The sequence below is a fragment of the Boleophthalmus pectinirostris genome, unplaced genomic scaffold (assembly GCF_026225935.1).
Source record: "Boleophthalmus pectinirostris isolate CB_2022bp ecotype Guang Dong unplaced genomic scaffold, ASM2622593v1 HiC_scaffold_4, whole genome shotgun sequence".
NCBI lineage: Eukaryota > Metazoa > Chordata > Actinopteri > Gobiiformes > Gobiidae > Boleophthalmus > Boleophthalmus pectinirostris.
This window is the reverse complement of record NW_026571353.1, coordinates 7,057,150-7,072,797: the sequence shown is the minus strand read 5'-3', so window position 1 is coordinate 7,072,797 and position 15,648 is coordinate 7,057,150. Positions and strand designations below refer to the sequence as shown.

Below are 15,648 nucleotides of genomic sequence, written 5' to 3'. Positions count from 1 at the left end.
TGTAGCTGTCATCAGACTCAGCTTCAGTTCCAGTTAGAATTATTCCGGCCTTTCTGAATCCCGACAGGATGGTTTCAGTGTCATTGAAGTTCAGGCTTTGTCGATTCATCCAGTGACTTCCAGGAAAGTTGCATGGCGCACCCGCCCGGTTCCCGTGAAGCTGTGTTCTCCATCCCCGCTTTCGGCCAGTCTCTTACAAGTTTCTCGCTCACTCCAAACTTTCTTTCTGCTGCTCGATTACTGTTTTCGGCTGAATATTTCACTATTTGCAGTGAGACAGCAGCTATTTCTACAGAAGACATGCGCAGTAGAGTGTGAAGTGACAGTGGTACAGGAGTAATAGTCGTACTAGATACTGACACACAAACCTACAGCCTCTCGCTGCTGTCAGTCTGAAAATTTTAATATAAAAGTTGCACCGGAGTATAAGTCACAGGAAACACTTAAACCATGAAAAAAAGCATGACTTATAGTCCGAAAAATACAGTTATCTGTTTAAAAAAATCTAAAATAGGATGAAGTAGAAACCACACTACTGCCCTGTAATTGGTTCGTTTTTTTTGTTTTGACACGCTCTGAGTCTCTCCTCCCTCTGCTCTCCTCGCTAAGTCACTCCCCCTTCACAGCGCTATCGCAACACAATTGCATCAGGTTTATCAAGTTGTTGTATACAGTTTTGTGTCATGCTTTTGTATATTTGTGGAGTATAGTTTTGAATACCGGCTCGAGCGTACCCCTGGCTTAAAAGTCCCAGCACGAGCTTCCCATTCTTTCGGCAGGAACATCGCCCTGTACATATATATATATATATATATATATATATATATATTATATATATATATATATATATATATATATATATATATATATATATATATATATAATATTAGTGAACAACATTCTAACATGATAGAAAGCTCAAAAAAAAAAATTCCAAGTGTAGCCATCGATAACTTCCCTGTGGTGTCATGTGATCCTTGGTGTCATGTGACCTGTGGTGATGATTGATTCCAAAAGTTCTTTATATTTAAAATATATCACTCATTTTAAAAGGTCTTTGGCAATTTTTGCCCTAAAAACATGAAACTTGGCACTGCACAAACCTGAACCATTAGGATGACACCCTCCAAATACGAGATCAGTTGGATGAGTGGTTTGAGAGTTATGTGTGGAAAAGACACAGAGACATACAGACGTTCCTTGCATTAATGGAGAGATGAGACAAGAATGTCTTGCCACCACTAGACCAAGTTACAGATCAGATCTGTGGAGAAGCGAGCCCGCCCACAATAAGCATGTATATTTTTACATTCCAGGTAAAAATGAAATTATATAGACAATCAGGTGGCCTGAAACTTCCAGCAGAAATGTTACATAGTGTGCCATTCATTTGTCAGTAGTAAAACTCATGGTCTAATTAATGAAACAAAAAACAACTATTGGTATTATTGTATTTTTCTCTCGTTGTGTGTTCGAGGTGACACACATTACCAGTCGTACAGTAATATCCTCTTTGCTTTTACTTCCGTCTTGCTGTGTGTTCCAGGATTTAGACAGCGCCGGTCGTAAAGTGATTTGCCCTCATATTGTTGCTTTCTCTGGCTGTGTTTTCCAGGTGATACACAGCACCAGTCGTAAAGTGATGGTGGTGAAGATCTATAAGAACGACGTGGACCAGGACAGCATCGTGCGTGAGATCAGCCTTCTGCAGAAACTCTCACACCCAAACATCGTCAGGTAAACACGAAATGAATTGGTTGATCTGATGGTGCCGGTCATATAAATATACCCTCTGACAATCTAACTGCATTTCTGGGGTTTAAAAGTGTTGAAAGATCAGTCATATTGAATACTATTGAGTCATCGCTGTCACCGGACCAAGTGCTTTTTAATAAGAGTGGATTGAAGCAGACACAATGTTTGTCTAAGCACTTTGCATCAGCCACTTCACAAGGTCACAGCACAGAGGAGCTCAGAAGTGTGAAGAGGGGAGGAGAGGAGGAGCAGAGGAGGAGAAGAGAGGAGGAGAAGAGGGAAATAGGGGAACAGAAGGGAGCAGAGAGCGAGAGGAAAGTTAGAAGAGACTGAAAAGAGAGCGAGAAAATGGGAGCAGAGAGTGAGAAGAGAGGGAGAAGAGAGGGACAGAAGAGAAGAGAGACAGAGAGAGCAGAGTGAAGGTAAGAGGGAAGGAGAGAGGGACAAATGAGCAGAGGGGAGCAAATTTTCAAAGGGCTGTGCTGAAGTGGAGTGTTAGAAGCACTGAAAAGCAACTACATTTTAAATAACTCAGTAACTCAATAGCACAACTTACAGGCCAATAAATCCAGCAAAACAATGAGAAATGACGTACTAGAAAACATATTATGTCAGCTCTAACACTATTAAGTGGTATTGATGTGTTCCTATAGTTAAAATAACATGCAGCCGAAAGCTCGACAGTCCAGCCCACATTTGAAACACGTCCCTTTAATTTTCCCAGATTGTTAAAAAAAAAAAAATAGTTGAAAGGCATGGTGGAAACTAGTGTCATAGTTCTCGAGACCGGACTTGGTCTCGAAACTGGCCTTGAGAGTGTTTTTGTATGGTCTTGGTCTTGTCTTGGACTCAAGCCCATTTGGACTCGGTCTTGTCTCTGACTTGAGGTCTGACACTCGATGAGTGCAATCATATTTCATTGCTGCTGTCGGCAGTAAACTTGTACTGATGTGCGGGACTGCAGGGGCTTCTCACTGCAGCTTGTGCACACCTTGTCCACAACAGTGTGTGCCCTCATGTACCAGTGTGCATCACAGGGCAGGTTGAACTTCTTAAAACATCTCATCTGCCTCATCTGCCTTATTTTAAGATCAAATTAACATTAATCAGATAAAATGGAGATATATTCATAAAAACACTGATATATATGTGCCAAAGTAACTGTAAAACACAAATAAATATCGAAAATGACGAAGATGGTCTTGATTTGGTCTCGATGGGCTGAAGTCTTGGTCTTGTCCTGGTCTCTGGACCCTGTGGTCTGGACTGGTTTTGGCCTCAGTTAGTGCGGTCTTGGCTACAACACTAGCTAAATCAGTTCTTTATGGTCAGATTGTGTTAAAATAAAGCTCAGATTAAAGTCTAACAAAGCCTCAGACAGAGCAGAGCCTACAGTTAGCACCTCACCCCCAGGGAATGTTGACGACATCAGCTGTAAAGTGTCTATAGCGTAATGTGACCGAGCTCTGACCAATCCATATGTCATCCCTCCTCCTCCTGCAGGTATCTGGGCATCTGCGTCAAAGAGGACAAACTGTATCCAATCCTTGAGGTGAGCTTCACACTCTTGCATTTGCACGCTCCACACACTACATAGTTTACTACTTAAAGATGCATTGTGTAACTTTTTATGGTGGAGAGTCCATGAAATGTTTTTCTCCATGGAGATGTTATTGCTTTATCTGAGATTTTCCACAGTTTGGCATTGAGCAAATTTATCTTATATTCGATTACAGGTGGATTTATTTCTCAAAACAACATTAAAAACATGCAGTCTTAGTGTGAGCGAGCCCACTTCTCCGCAGATCTGACCTGTAACTTGGCCTTGTCATGTGGCCTGCTTTTCTTCCACCGAGGTAGTTAAATGAAATGCCAATGGGTAGAACATTCCAAGAAAAAACATTAACCATAAACAAATACAACAGGAAAAGCAGTTCTGGGTTTGATCCTTTGAAATTTCCATGGCCGTCCTGTAGTTGTGTTTATTCTGCCTATTCCTGTTTTCCATACTTCCAGAAATTCTACAAAACACTTTCTATTCAAAGGTGCACTAATCTTGGCGTGGGTGCACAGTCTGCGTGTCTCCATGGAGATGTTATTGCTTTGTCTTTTATATTCTGCACTATGGCTTTAACCCTGTTTAACCGGCATTTATTTATTTATTTAGTGTTCTAGTGCTCACAATACCTTACCAAATATGCCTGCTCTCCACAGATCTGACTTGTAACTTTAGAAAATATTAGTTTCAATAATATAAGCTTCCATTTAGATTATGGTGGAGGGTCTGTCAAATGCTTTTCTCCATGGAGATATTATTGCTTTGTCTGGAATGTTCCACAGTAAGACATTAAACTGCTCTGTCTTCATGGACCAAATCAGACCAAGTTACAGGTCAGATCTGTGGAGAGGTGACCCCGCTCACTGTCAGAATGCCTTTTTTTCTAGGTACTTATGAGCTACAAAACCACTGTAATTGTATAAATGTAAAGTAGAGCTGTTTAATGTCATACTGTGGAACATTCCAGGCAGAGCAATGACATTTCCATAGAAACAAGCAGTCGGACCCCAATCAAAAAGCTACACAATGCACCTGTACATTTTTACATTGTTTGTTTTGTACCGTATTTTACATACTGTATTTTTTGAACTACAAGTCGCTCCGGAGTATAAGTCGCACCAGCCAAAAAATGCATAATTAAGAAGGAAAAAACATATATAAGTGGCACCGGACTATAAGTTGCACTTTTTGGAGGAAATTTATTTTATAAAATCAGACACCAGGAACTGACATTTCATGTTTAAAATCAAGTTCTAGTAATAACAATAGAAGACAGAACAGCAGACTGTTAACGTCACATATGTACAGTTCTTCAGATAAACTATAACATAAACAACAACAACTCACTCCAAATCACTAAATCCGTTGAATTCTTCATCCTCAGTGTGACTTCTGAGCAACTCAGCGACCTATTGAGTTGCGACAGCCCAGCGACCTGCCTCCGGAGGTCGCTGAGTTGTCGGATACAAAACAAGTTGCCAGAGCGCTGATTCCTCTTCTGTGTAGTTGTCGTCAGACTCAGCATCAGTTCCAGTTAGAATTATTCTGGCCTTTCTGTATCCCAACAGGATGGTTTCAGTTGTCTCTGAAGTCATTTTCAATTTTCAGTGGTACAGATGTAATGGTGCAATCGACTGACATAATACAGACAGGACAGAGGCTCTTTCTGCAGGAGACATGCGCAGTAGAGTGAAGTGACAGTGGTACAGGAGGAACAGGAGCAGCAGATACTGGCACACAAGCCTAGAGCGCCCTCTCGAGGCTGTCAGTGTGAAAATGTTAATATATAAGTTGCACCAGAGAATAAGTCACAGGAAACACCCAAACCATAAAAAAAAGTGTGACTTATAGTCTGAAAAATACAGTAAATGGGGGAAATGCTGGAACTCAAATGTACATTTTTAATGCAGTGTTCAGGAACAAGAACATGAGTCTCCATATATAACAAAAGGTGAAACTGAAATGGTATTTGCTTCTGAAAATATGCACCAAACTCTTAAAAAAGAAACAGCTGTTCACATAAATGACAGTAAATAATGACAAAAAGCTATAATTCCTATGTGTATGACTCCTGTATTTTTGTGTGTCCCAGTATGTGAACGGGGGCTGCCTGGAGGAGCTGCTGGCCCGTAAGGACGTGCCTCTGTGCTGGAGGGAGAAGGTGGACCTGGCCTGTGACATCAGCAGAGGAATGATCTACCTGCACTACAAGAACATCTACCACCGAGACCTCAACTCCAAGGTACACACTCTACTACACTACTACTACTACTACTACTACTACTACACACAGGCCACGTTTACATGATGTTTTTAATCCTGAATGAATTGTTCTGAATTAAATAGTTGTAAGTCAGGTCTTTCTGGTCAGATTGTGTTTTAAAAAGTCAAATTTAACTGTCTCTCTCACATTTACAGAAACAGAAAATATTGGCATAAAAATGTAAGCATAAAAACACACAAATGAGAGAACAGACTGTACTGAATCATTTCATAAATTAGCATAGGTCCCATTGGATGACGTCTATGGGCCATTAACATGAAATGCCACCAACACTTTCCATTTTCTCTGCTCTGACTGGGACCTGTGCATGACAAAAGAGCAGTCCCTGTGCACACTCTGTCTCTGCATAACTGCCCTCTGCCTTTGGGGAACCTGGCAACCACTAAATACTCTACCCAAGGTTGTTTTCATGAACCCCTGTTGTTTAAAGGTCCTATATTACGCAAAATTGACTCGTGTGAGCTTTGAGTCCTGTTTATAATGTTGTTACCTCATCAAGAATGAACAAATGATTCTTGTGAAGGTGGGAACATCTCCTATATTACCATTATCAAACTCTAAAGATGTGACATTTGACGACGTTTCACACTAAGTACCTCCTCAGATAAAGTTACATTTTCACAGGGTTACACAATGTTCATTTTACCAAGATACAAGCAAAGCCTACATATGGCCACGAAACCAAGGAACAAGTAAATAAGATTATACCAAATAAAAAAAACAGGACTAGAATTGGTACTGGGACTGTTATCTTACTAAGACTAAAGAAATATGTAATACTTAACATATTTTTCGCACTTTTTTTCATGGTTTGGGTGTTTCCTGCAACTTAAACTTGTGACTTATATGTTAAAATGTTCACACTGACAGCATCTAGAAGGCGCTCTTGTCTTGTGTGTCAGTATCAGTACTCCAGTTACTCCTGTACCACTGTCACTTCACTCTACTGCGCATGTCTCCTGCAGAAAGAGCCTCTGTCCTGTCTGTATCATCTTTGTTGATCGCACCATTACTTTTGCACCACTGAAATTTTTAAATTGAAACAAATCTGATTTTGCAGATTACAAGCTGAAAGAATGAGAGCCTCGCACATCAGTTACTAGAGATGGGTGCGTTGGAGGAGAGGGAGCAGCCCAAGAACATGGAGAAAAATCCAGCACACCGTCTTATTTGCAAATAGTGAAATTTATTAGGACAGGGATTTTTCTCCATGTTCTTGGGCAGATTACAAGCTGCAAGTAGTGAAACCTGCAGCCAAAAACGATAATCGAGCTGCAGAAAGAAAGTTTAGAGTGAGGGAGAAACTTGTGACATCGGGAGGGTGCACTATGCAACTTTCCTGAAGGTCCTTGGACAAAGCCTGGACTTCAATGCCAACCAAAACCATCCTGTCATGATTCAGAAAGGCCGGAATAATTCTAACTGGAACTGAAGCTGAGTCTGACGACAGCGACACAGGAGAGGAAGCGGCGCTCTGTTTACCTCCGGAGGTTGAGGCCGAGTTGCTCAGAAGTGACACTCAAGATGAAGATTTCAATGGATTTAGTGATTTGGAGTGAGATGGAGAGTTTGGTAATCTTATTCTGTTGTTTATGCTATAGTTTATCTGAAGAACTGTTCATATGTGACGTTAACAGTCTGTTGTTCTCTATTTCTCCCAAAAAGTGCGACTTATATATGTTTTTTTTCTTCTTCATTATGCAATTTTTAGCTGTTGCAGCTTATAGTCTGAAACATATGGTATACAGATTTCAGTACCACAATGATAAATTTCTTTTTGATAATATAACATAATATTCATTGCTAAAATAATACTACTTTCTTTAGTGTTACCATGTGGTTTTAATAGTAGTGATGTGGACTTGGTTCGGTCTTGTTCTAGTCCTACATTAGTCCGATAAGTCCTATTCTAGTCGAGGTTTGTTTTTTGGATTAGTTTCGGGTTTAGCTCCAATTTTGAAGTTAAAATACACCGTAAAACTATTCAGAAAAGGGCACATTTTTATTTTTGTTTATGTGATTTCTCACTTGGTCAGATTAGTATTTTGTTTTTGTAATACTTCTACTGTTAATTACATCTGGGTTTAGATTTTTTTTTTATAACCCTAACCTGTATATCTTTTATATACCAAGACTAAACCAGGTCCACATTCTTTCATTTCTATTCACACTTCACTGTTGAATCCATTCCCATTAATGACATATCCCACTGTTGTGAGTCCAGCACATTTGGTATTGAAATGAGTTGGATCACAAGTGTACACTAAAGAAGGGCGTGTCTGTGTCAGCTGTACACATTTACTGGCAAAACACCCCAACTAAACCCAATAAAACAGCCCATGAATAAAGTGACTGTTATCGATGGAAGATAACAATGCTTTTTTCACAGAAGGAAATTTGGCTTTAAGCAGGGGGTATTTTGCGAAATCAACTTTTTGGAGTTTTCTTCCATTTTATAAGAATACTATTATTCCCTAAACAAAAACATGACTGAACAGATTTTAGATATCAGCCATGCATGTTTAAAATAATCAGTGTTGTAGTCAAGACCGCACTAATCAAGACCAAAACCAGTCCGAGACCACAGGGTCCTGAGACCAGGACAAGACCAAGACCTCTGAGAGTCAAGACCGAGACAAGACCAAGACCAATCTGAGAGTCAAGACCGAGACAAGACCGAGACCTCTGAGAGTCAAGACCGAGACAAGACCAAGACCTCTGAGAGTCAAGACCGAGACAAGACCAAGACCGATGAGAGTCAAGACCGAGACAAGACCAAGACCTCTGAGAAAGTCAAGACCGAGACAAGACCAAGACCTCTGAGAGTCAAGACCGAGACAAGACCAAGACCGATCAGAGAGTCAAGACTGAGACAAGACCAAGACCTCTGAGAATCAAGACCGAGACAAGACCAAGACCGATGAGAGTCAAGACTGAGACAAGACCAAGACTTTTAAAGGCCAAATCCGAGACAAGACTGAAACCACAGCCCATCAAGACCAAATCAAGACCTTGATTTTTGCCATTTTATACATTTATTTGTATTTTACAGTTATTTTGGCACATACTGTATATATCAATATCTGATTAATGTTCATTTAAGCATAAAATAAGCCAAGCAAACTGTACTGCACTTAAACACTCTCCAAACTCTCCATTTTTGGACCCTCACCTACAGTTTCAGAACCGCTTCTTTAATTACGATAACGTCCACTGGCTCTTTACTGAAAACTGTGAAGAAAGTGGGTAGATTTTTAAACCTGTTTTTTCAAGTTCCTAACTGGAATTAGACCTCGAGTCTGTGACAAGCACCTTCACGACCAAGACAAGACCGAGTCCAAGCACCTTCACCACTGAGACAAGACCAAATCCAAGCACCTTCGAGACCGAGACAAGACTGAGTCCAAACGCGGTCGAGTTCGAGACAAGACCAAGACCATTAAAAATGGCCTCGAGGCTGGTCTTGAAACAAGACTGGTCTGTGACAACTGGTCTGTAACGAGAGCGAGTCCAAGCACCTTCAAGACCGAGTCCAAGCACCTTCAAGACCGAGTCCAAGCACCTTCAAGACTGAGTCCAAGCACCTTCAAGACCGAGACAGACCAGTCCAAGCACCTCAAGACCGAGACGAGACCGAGTCCAAGCACCTTCAAGACCGAGACGAGACTGAGTCCAAGCACCTTCAGAGACAAGACTTCAAAGACTGAGACGAGACCGAGTCCAAGCACCTTCAAGACTGAGACGAGACTGAGTCCAAGCACCTTCAAGACCGAGACGAGACCGAGTCCAAGCACCTTCAAGACCGAGACGAGACCGAGTCCAAGCACCTTCAAGACTGAGACGAGACTGAGTCCAAGCACCTTCAAGACTGAGACGAGACTGAGTCCAAGCACCTTCAAGACCGAGACGAGACCAAGTCCAAGCACCTTCAAGACCGAGACAAGATCGAGTCCAAGCACCTTGACAACCGAGAAAAGACAGAGTCCAAGCACCTTGACAACCGAGAAAAGACCGAGTCCAATCACCTTCAAGACCGAGACAAGACCGAATCCAAGCACCTTCAAGACCGAGACAAGACCCGGTCCAAGCACCTTCAAGACCGAGACCAAGACCGAGTCCAATCACCTTCAAGACCGAGACAAGACCGAATCCAAATGAGGTCGAGTCCGAGACAAGACCAAGACCATAAAAAATGGTCTCGAAGCTGGTTTTGAGACCAACACCGGTCTCGAGTGCTACAACACTATGATTAATTTAGCGATCTCTCCCAGGCCCTATTCAAACCCTCCTTAAGATTAGCAGTACAATTCTACCTAATGTATGACAATTTTACATAAATATACAAAAGCAGGACACAAAACAACATTTGCTATATAATTATAAGTAAGAAAGTAAGATTATTAGTAAGTGTTCCATTAGCATGCTAGTTGTTATTAGCTTTACACAGAAAACTCCACTTTGGCCTCTGTAAGTCATGAAAAGCACGTAAAAACTCATCACGGTGAATAATTAGGAATGCATAAGGTGAGGAAAGTGAGGACTAAATTCGGACCACTGCATTTTCCTCACGTTTTTCAGACAGTAGAAATCAGGTAATTTATAGTTTCAGTGTTGCATAACAAAGTCACACAATCTGATAATGAATGTTTACGTGGTGTAAGTCCATGTGACTTCGTGTTCTGTGATTGGCTCAGCTCCATCTGGCCCCCGCATACAGAAATACAATGAACATGCAGCTATACAGTAACAGTTCCCATGATGCAACAGTGGATTCATACAGTAGATGGACAATACCCCTGTGTTCTCTGTCCTAATGTGTGTTTAGTCTAATTAGTGCATTGAAATGAATTATGTGTTTTAGTGAAGCTTTTAGGGGAGATAATTAATGAAAATGATACACACAATATTATCATAATCACAAAATGACATTACAAAATTCTACAAGTTCATTACAGACTGAGAATTTGCTAATAAAAGGGCTGATATTGCAGTATTTTCTGATCTGTGTTGATCTGACGTTGTTTCCTTGTCAAAAACAGACTTTACCTGGAGTTGTGTTTTGTTTCATTCACATGTCTAACACACTAACCCTGCAGATTTAGGCAGAGTTCTTCTCTTGAACAGAAAACGCTCTGTTCCACCTTGTGATGTCATGCTCGGCTGTGTTTTTAAACTTCATACACCTTCACTAGAATCATTTGGAAGATTTCAGCTCTGGTATTGCCCGTCTCTATAGAACAGAGGTCTCCAACCTGTACCTCAGGAGCCACCAGTAGCTGTCCACCCTGTCCAAGCCGCTCGCCAACAGATTTCAGAATTCTAAGTATTGTGGATAATAAGTAAAGTTTGATTAATTACCCTTGTAAATGTAACACTTGTGCACTGATAAATGAAAAATTATTATAATGGTTTATGTTTTATAGGCATCTAACTGTTTCTTTGTGACTGCTGAAATTGGTAGCTCTCTGGCATTTTCCTTTTGTAAAGGAAGTTTCCTGGAGAAAATTGGTTGGACACCTCCGTGATAGAGCATAGTTCTTAACTTGAAAACTACTGCTTCATGACATCACAAAGTGGAACAGAGCATTTTGAGCTTTGTAAATGCAGACAGACTAAAAATGCAGGATTATGCAAACATGTGTGAATGAATAAAATAATAGTGCATCAGTTTTATGCAGGGCTTTAATGGACTCTCAAAGACGTCATTATCATTCAGATCATTATTCAGTCACTCCACACTCAGTGATGGTTACTATTATAGCCACAGCTGCCCAGGGGCAGACTAACGGAAGTGAGACTGCCAGTCTGCACCATCAGCCCGTCTGACCACAACCATCACTCAGTCCACTTTCATACTAGGCCATGTGGGTGAAGTGTCTTGCACACAACAGTTTTTGTGACTGGCGCCCCCCTGTGGCACCTGATTTTCCCAGTGGTACTAACCAGGCCTGGCCCCGCTGAGCCTCTGAGATCTGACAGGATCAGGCTTTGACCTGCATTTGAATGAAACAAAACACAACTCCAGGTATGTTCTTCAGGAGGTAACAACATTCTAACATGACTTAAAGCTCACACGAGTCAAGTTTGCATAATATAGGACAAACATTTCAAACTGACCCAAGATATAATTATATTTGGCCCGAGAGATCGTATCAAATATGTATTAGAGCTGCCCGCCGGCTACAGATAGACTACAGAGACTTTATTTAAAATTGTGTTATTATTTTATATTATTCTTTTTCTGGATTCAATGTTTAAGCAAAACTATTATTACATTTATTTTAATAAGAAAAAGTTTATTAGTTATTTAGTTTGGCCCACGACTTAGTCCCAGTTTTGAATTTTGGCCTCTGTGAATCTGAGTTTGACACCCCTGATATATGACTTTTAATAAAAAGGAAAACACTGTGTAGGCTACTTTCTCATGCTACAGTTCACTCTTAGGCTAAAGCGATTGCAAAAACTAAATACTTTTACATGTTAATCCTCATTCTTACACAAGACATTTCCAACTTGGTCAAAGCAGCCATTGTTTTGGAGTGAGTGGTTCGTGTCGGGGCTTTGAGCTGTTGGAAAAAGTTAAGGCCCATTTAATTAAAGCGTGTAGATTTCCCCAGTAGATCCCCTAATGACAGGCCACAGTGGAAAAGGCTACTGCTGCTACTGCAATGTGATCCAGATGCACCAACGTCACTAGACCACTGCAAAAGAACTCAAAATAAATAACATGCAAACAACAACTGCAAGCAACCACTGTGTTTGTAACGATAAAAACACTTGGAACAATTGACATATTTTTGGGAGGAAAACCATAGCCTACATAGTCTAATACAAAAAAGAAAACAAAAGTAAAGGCTTCAAAATATTGCTCTCAAATTGTAAAACCAGCACTAAACCAGAATTAAACCAGGACACAGCTAATACCAACCAGATTTAAAGTTGGACTAAACACCTAAACTCCGCCTACAATCACATTTCTATTAGAGCTGCTAAACTGCGCAGTACTTTGAGGATTAAAAGTGAGAGTGTGAGGTGAGTGTGAGGTCTTACTGGTATCCACACGTGAAACACTGATCTTTTTTTAATGTTTTTGGAATAGAAAGTTGCAAATGTATCCAATTCGCACTAAAGTTGCAACAAAATTTAAGTCAAGTACCAAAAAATGCATTTACTGTTTAGTTCCACTTTAAAGGAGCCTGTTTAAGAGGTTCTACAATCACAACTGAACCCGAGTTGCCTGTGTCTTAACCTGCACAAGTTTTACAAAACATACAATACAAGTTACAAGTTCAGAGGCTGCACTAGCACTGATTCATGATTGGCTGCAAGTTCTGGGGTTTAGGTTGGGACCATTCGCAATTCACAGTTGATTAAATCCTCTGAAAAATTGGACAACAATGACACTGAAATATAAGCAGGTTTCGTCTTCCTACTGTAGAGTTTGGATGCTTTGATTTCTGTTTCATAAGCTGGGTTCAAATTCATACCGTATTTTTCGGACTATAAGGCGCATTTAAAATCCTTTTCTCAAAAATCGACAGCGCCTTATAATCCGGTGCGCCTTATGTATTAATTCTGGTTGTGCTTACTGACCTCGAAATGATTTTATGTGGCACATGTTGTCAAAGATTTCAGCTTGTCCAAGAAAGGGTGGAAGTAAAAGGCTGCAGACCAACTGGATGTCTTACGCAGGAAAAGTTTATTTATTTACCATCAATAATACAGGCCCGGGGGGACATGAAAAGTCAACATAGTATGATTTCAAAAGTGAACATATGATCTTTGAGTGTTCAAGACCTTTGAATATGTTTCCAGAGGAGGAGGTTTATAAAGCAAGTGTGGTGAGACTATGAAGACCAGTAGACATCAGTTAGACAGAAATATGCCACAATTTAGATAATGGTGTGCCAATGGTGCGCCAAGGGAAGATCATGGTGTAAATATAACTTTTGTGTGTCAGTGTTAAACTGAGATGTACGTGGAATATGTGGATAAATTACTTAAATTCTCTTACAGTACACGGTGCTCAAAAATTTGTCAAAATGTTTTCATACGACTTTGGTGAGCTACAAAGGCTATGTTCAGACTACAGCCTGAAGTGACCCAAATCTGATTTTTTTTGGCCCCTATGTGACCTGTATCTGATCTTTTAATGACAGTCTGAACCACACAGGTCAGATTTTTTCAAATGCGACCCAGGACGCTTGGATATGTGCTCCTGAAACTGATACATATCTGATCTTTTGACATGCGACTTCAGTCTGAATGGCCAAAGTGCATTCACCCGACCTACACGTTATCAACAAGCCACAAACGTCACTATTCTGCGGTGAAGTAGGCAAAAATTGTTAATGAACTCCATGTCACTGAAGCGAAGCACATCTCCACTCACCACTCTTGGTCACGTCTCCACATCCACACGGTTCCTTTCAACGGACGTCGCTGCCGCTGTCCCACAAAACACCACGGCCAAAAACCTCGTCCTTCTCCTTCTCAATCTCCTCCTTAAAATAAGTAAGTTGTTCATGTTCTGGCTCCAGTACGAGAGGAACTTTAAAATCTCCAGGTGCTCAATGCTCGCTTCCATGTCCGTAAACACAGAGCACGCTCACTGTGGTTGACGTCATTGTGTCCTCCAGTGCACATGTGGGACACTTTCAGGCCGTTTAATGTTCACACTGGAGATCACATACAAGTCACATTTAATTGGAAATGTGAACGACCTCGCAAAAACATCGGATTTCACAAAAAAATCCGAATTGAGCGTTAAGCCCTGCAGTCTGAACGTAGCCAAAGTCTCACCGCTTGATGGATTGTCAGAGCATTACAGCTACAGTAGTAAGGAGCCGACAGAAGTCCAGTAGAAGCTGAACCGCATCAGCGCTTATAGTTTATGCAAATGAGCCATGTAGTTTTAAGTTTCGTTTTTGGAAAATGTAAACAAATGTGCGTAAAGCTGCATGAAACACATTATTACTTAATATATATTTGAGTTGTCCACGTAAGAAATAAAAAAAAGAAAACTTAATTTGTCTACCCACATTCACCAAGACAGGGAGGCAACGGCGGGTGAGTTACACCACGATCTGCCAATGGATCGTGGATACCTGGGCTAAGGGATCAGCCTCAAGTGTCGTCCGTTTGTTTCACTTAATGCATCTTATAATCCAGTGTGCCTTATGTGTGAAAGCAGACGAGATAATTTTACATTATTGATATTGCGCCTTATAATCTGGTGCACTTTATAGTCCGAAAAATACAGCACTCATACAACATAAAATGGAACTAAACCGGGTCTAAAACAACACCAACCAAGTCTATATCTGAACCATTTGAACTAGAGTTGTCAAGAGTATAAAAAATTTTGTACTAATCAATCCTGAAACTAAGAAACATAACAACATAGATCAGAAAATGGCGTAATATGGGCTCTTGAAGACATCTTTTGGGCAAGAACAAACCTTGAAATCCTACTTTTTATTGTAATTTATTTATTTTTGTTTGGTTTTATAATGGCGACGATGCAGATCTTTAAGTCTGTGGTGATTTTGTTTTTCTTTGAGCTTGATATTTATGAACTAGGGTTGTCAAAAGTACTGAAAAGCAGATCCTAATCAATACTGAAACTATGATTTAAACTAGATACTCATTTGAGCAGGTGTTGATATTAAAAAGTCACATTCACAGGACAGAAGTGAACCTTTTCTGAAGCTTTAGAATAATCTTGAGCTGTATCAGAAAAAGTATAAGAGCAAATAGACTAGTATACACCCACAGACCACTATGGAATCGATCACACAGATAATTTAACATCGAAAATTACATTCTATTGTCTAAAGAAAGAGCCTATTCTGTTCCTTAGTATCGAAATCAAGTTTGAAAATTGTATCGAGTGAACGCAGCCTGTATTTTTGGCGTTCCCTCTTCAGCTAGGAATTTAAAAAACATTATATCACTACTTTATTCCTGTGCACTTGCATAAAAGGCTGCTAGCTTCAAAATGAGTTTAATTAAATAGATGGCGTGTGGTTTAGCCTTGTCATGGAGCAGT

General features: G+C 40.4%; 1 protein-coding gene across 1 annotated transcript in view; it reads left to right on the top strand.

Annotated features, from left to right (window-relative positions):
* The window catches only part of LOC110162178 (dual specificity testis-specific protein kinase 1-like), a 124,060-nt gene that overhangs the window by 92,693 nt on the left and 15,719 nt on the right, over nucleotides 1–15,648 (top strand). The window contains 3 exon segments of the mRNA XM_055162105.1: nucleotides 1,616–1,737; nucleotides 3,259–3,307; nucleotides 5,406–5,555. Of these exon segments, the coding sequence (XP_055018080.1) occupies nucleotides 1,616–1,737; nucleotides 3,259–3,307; nucleotides 5,406–5,555 (321 nt within the window).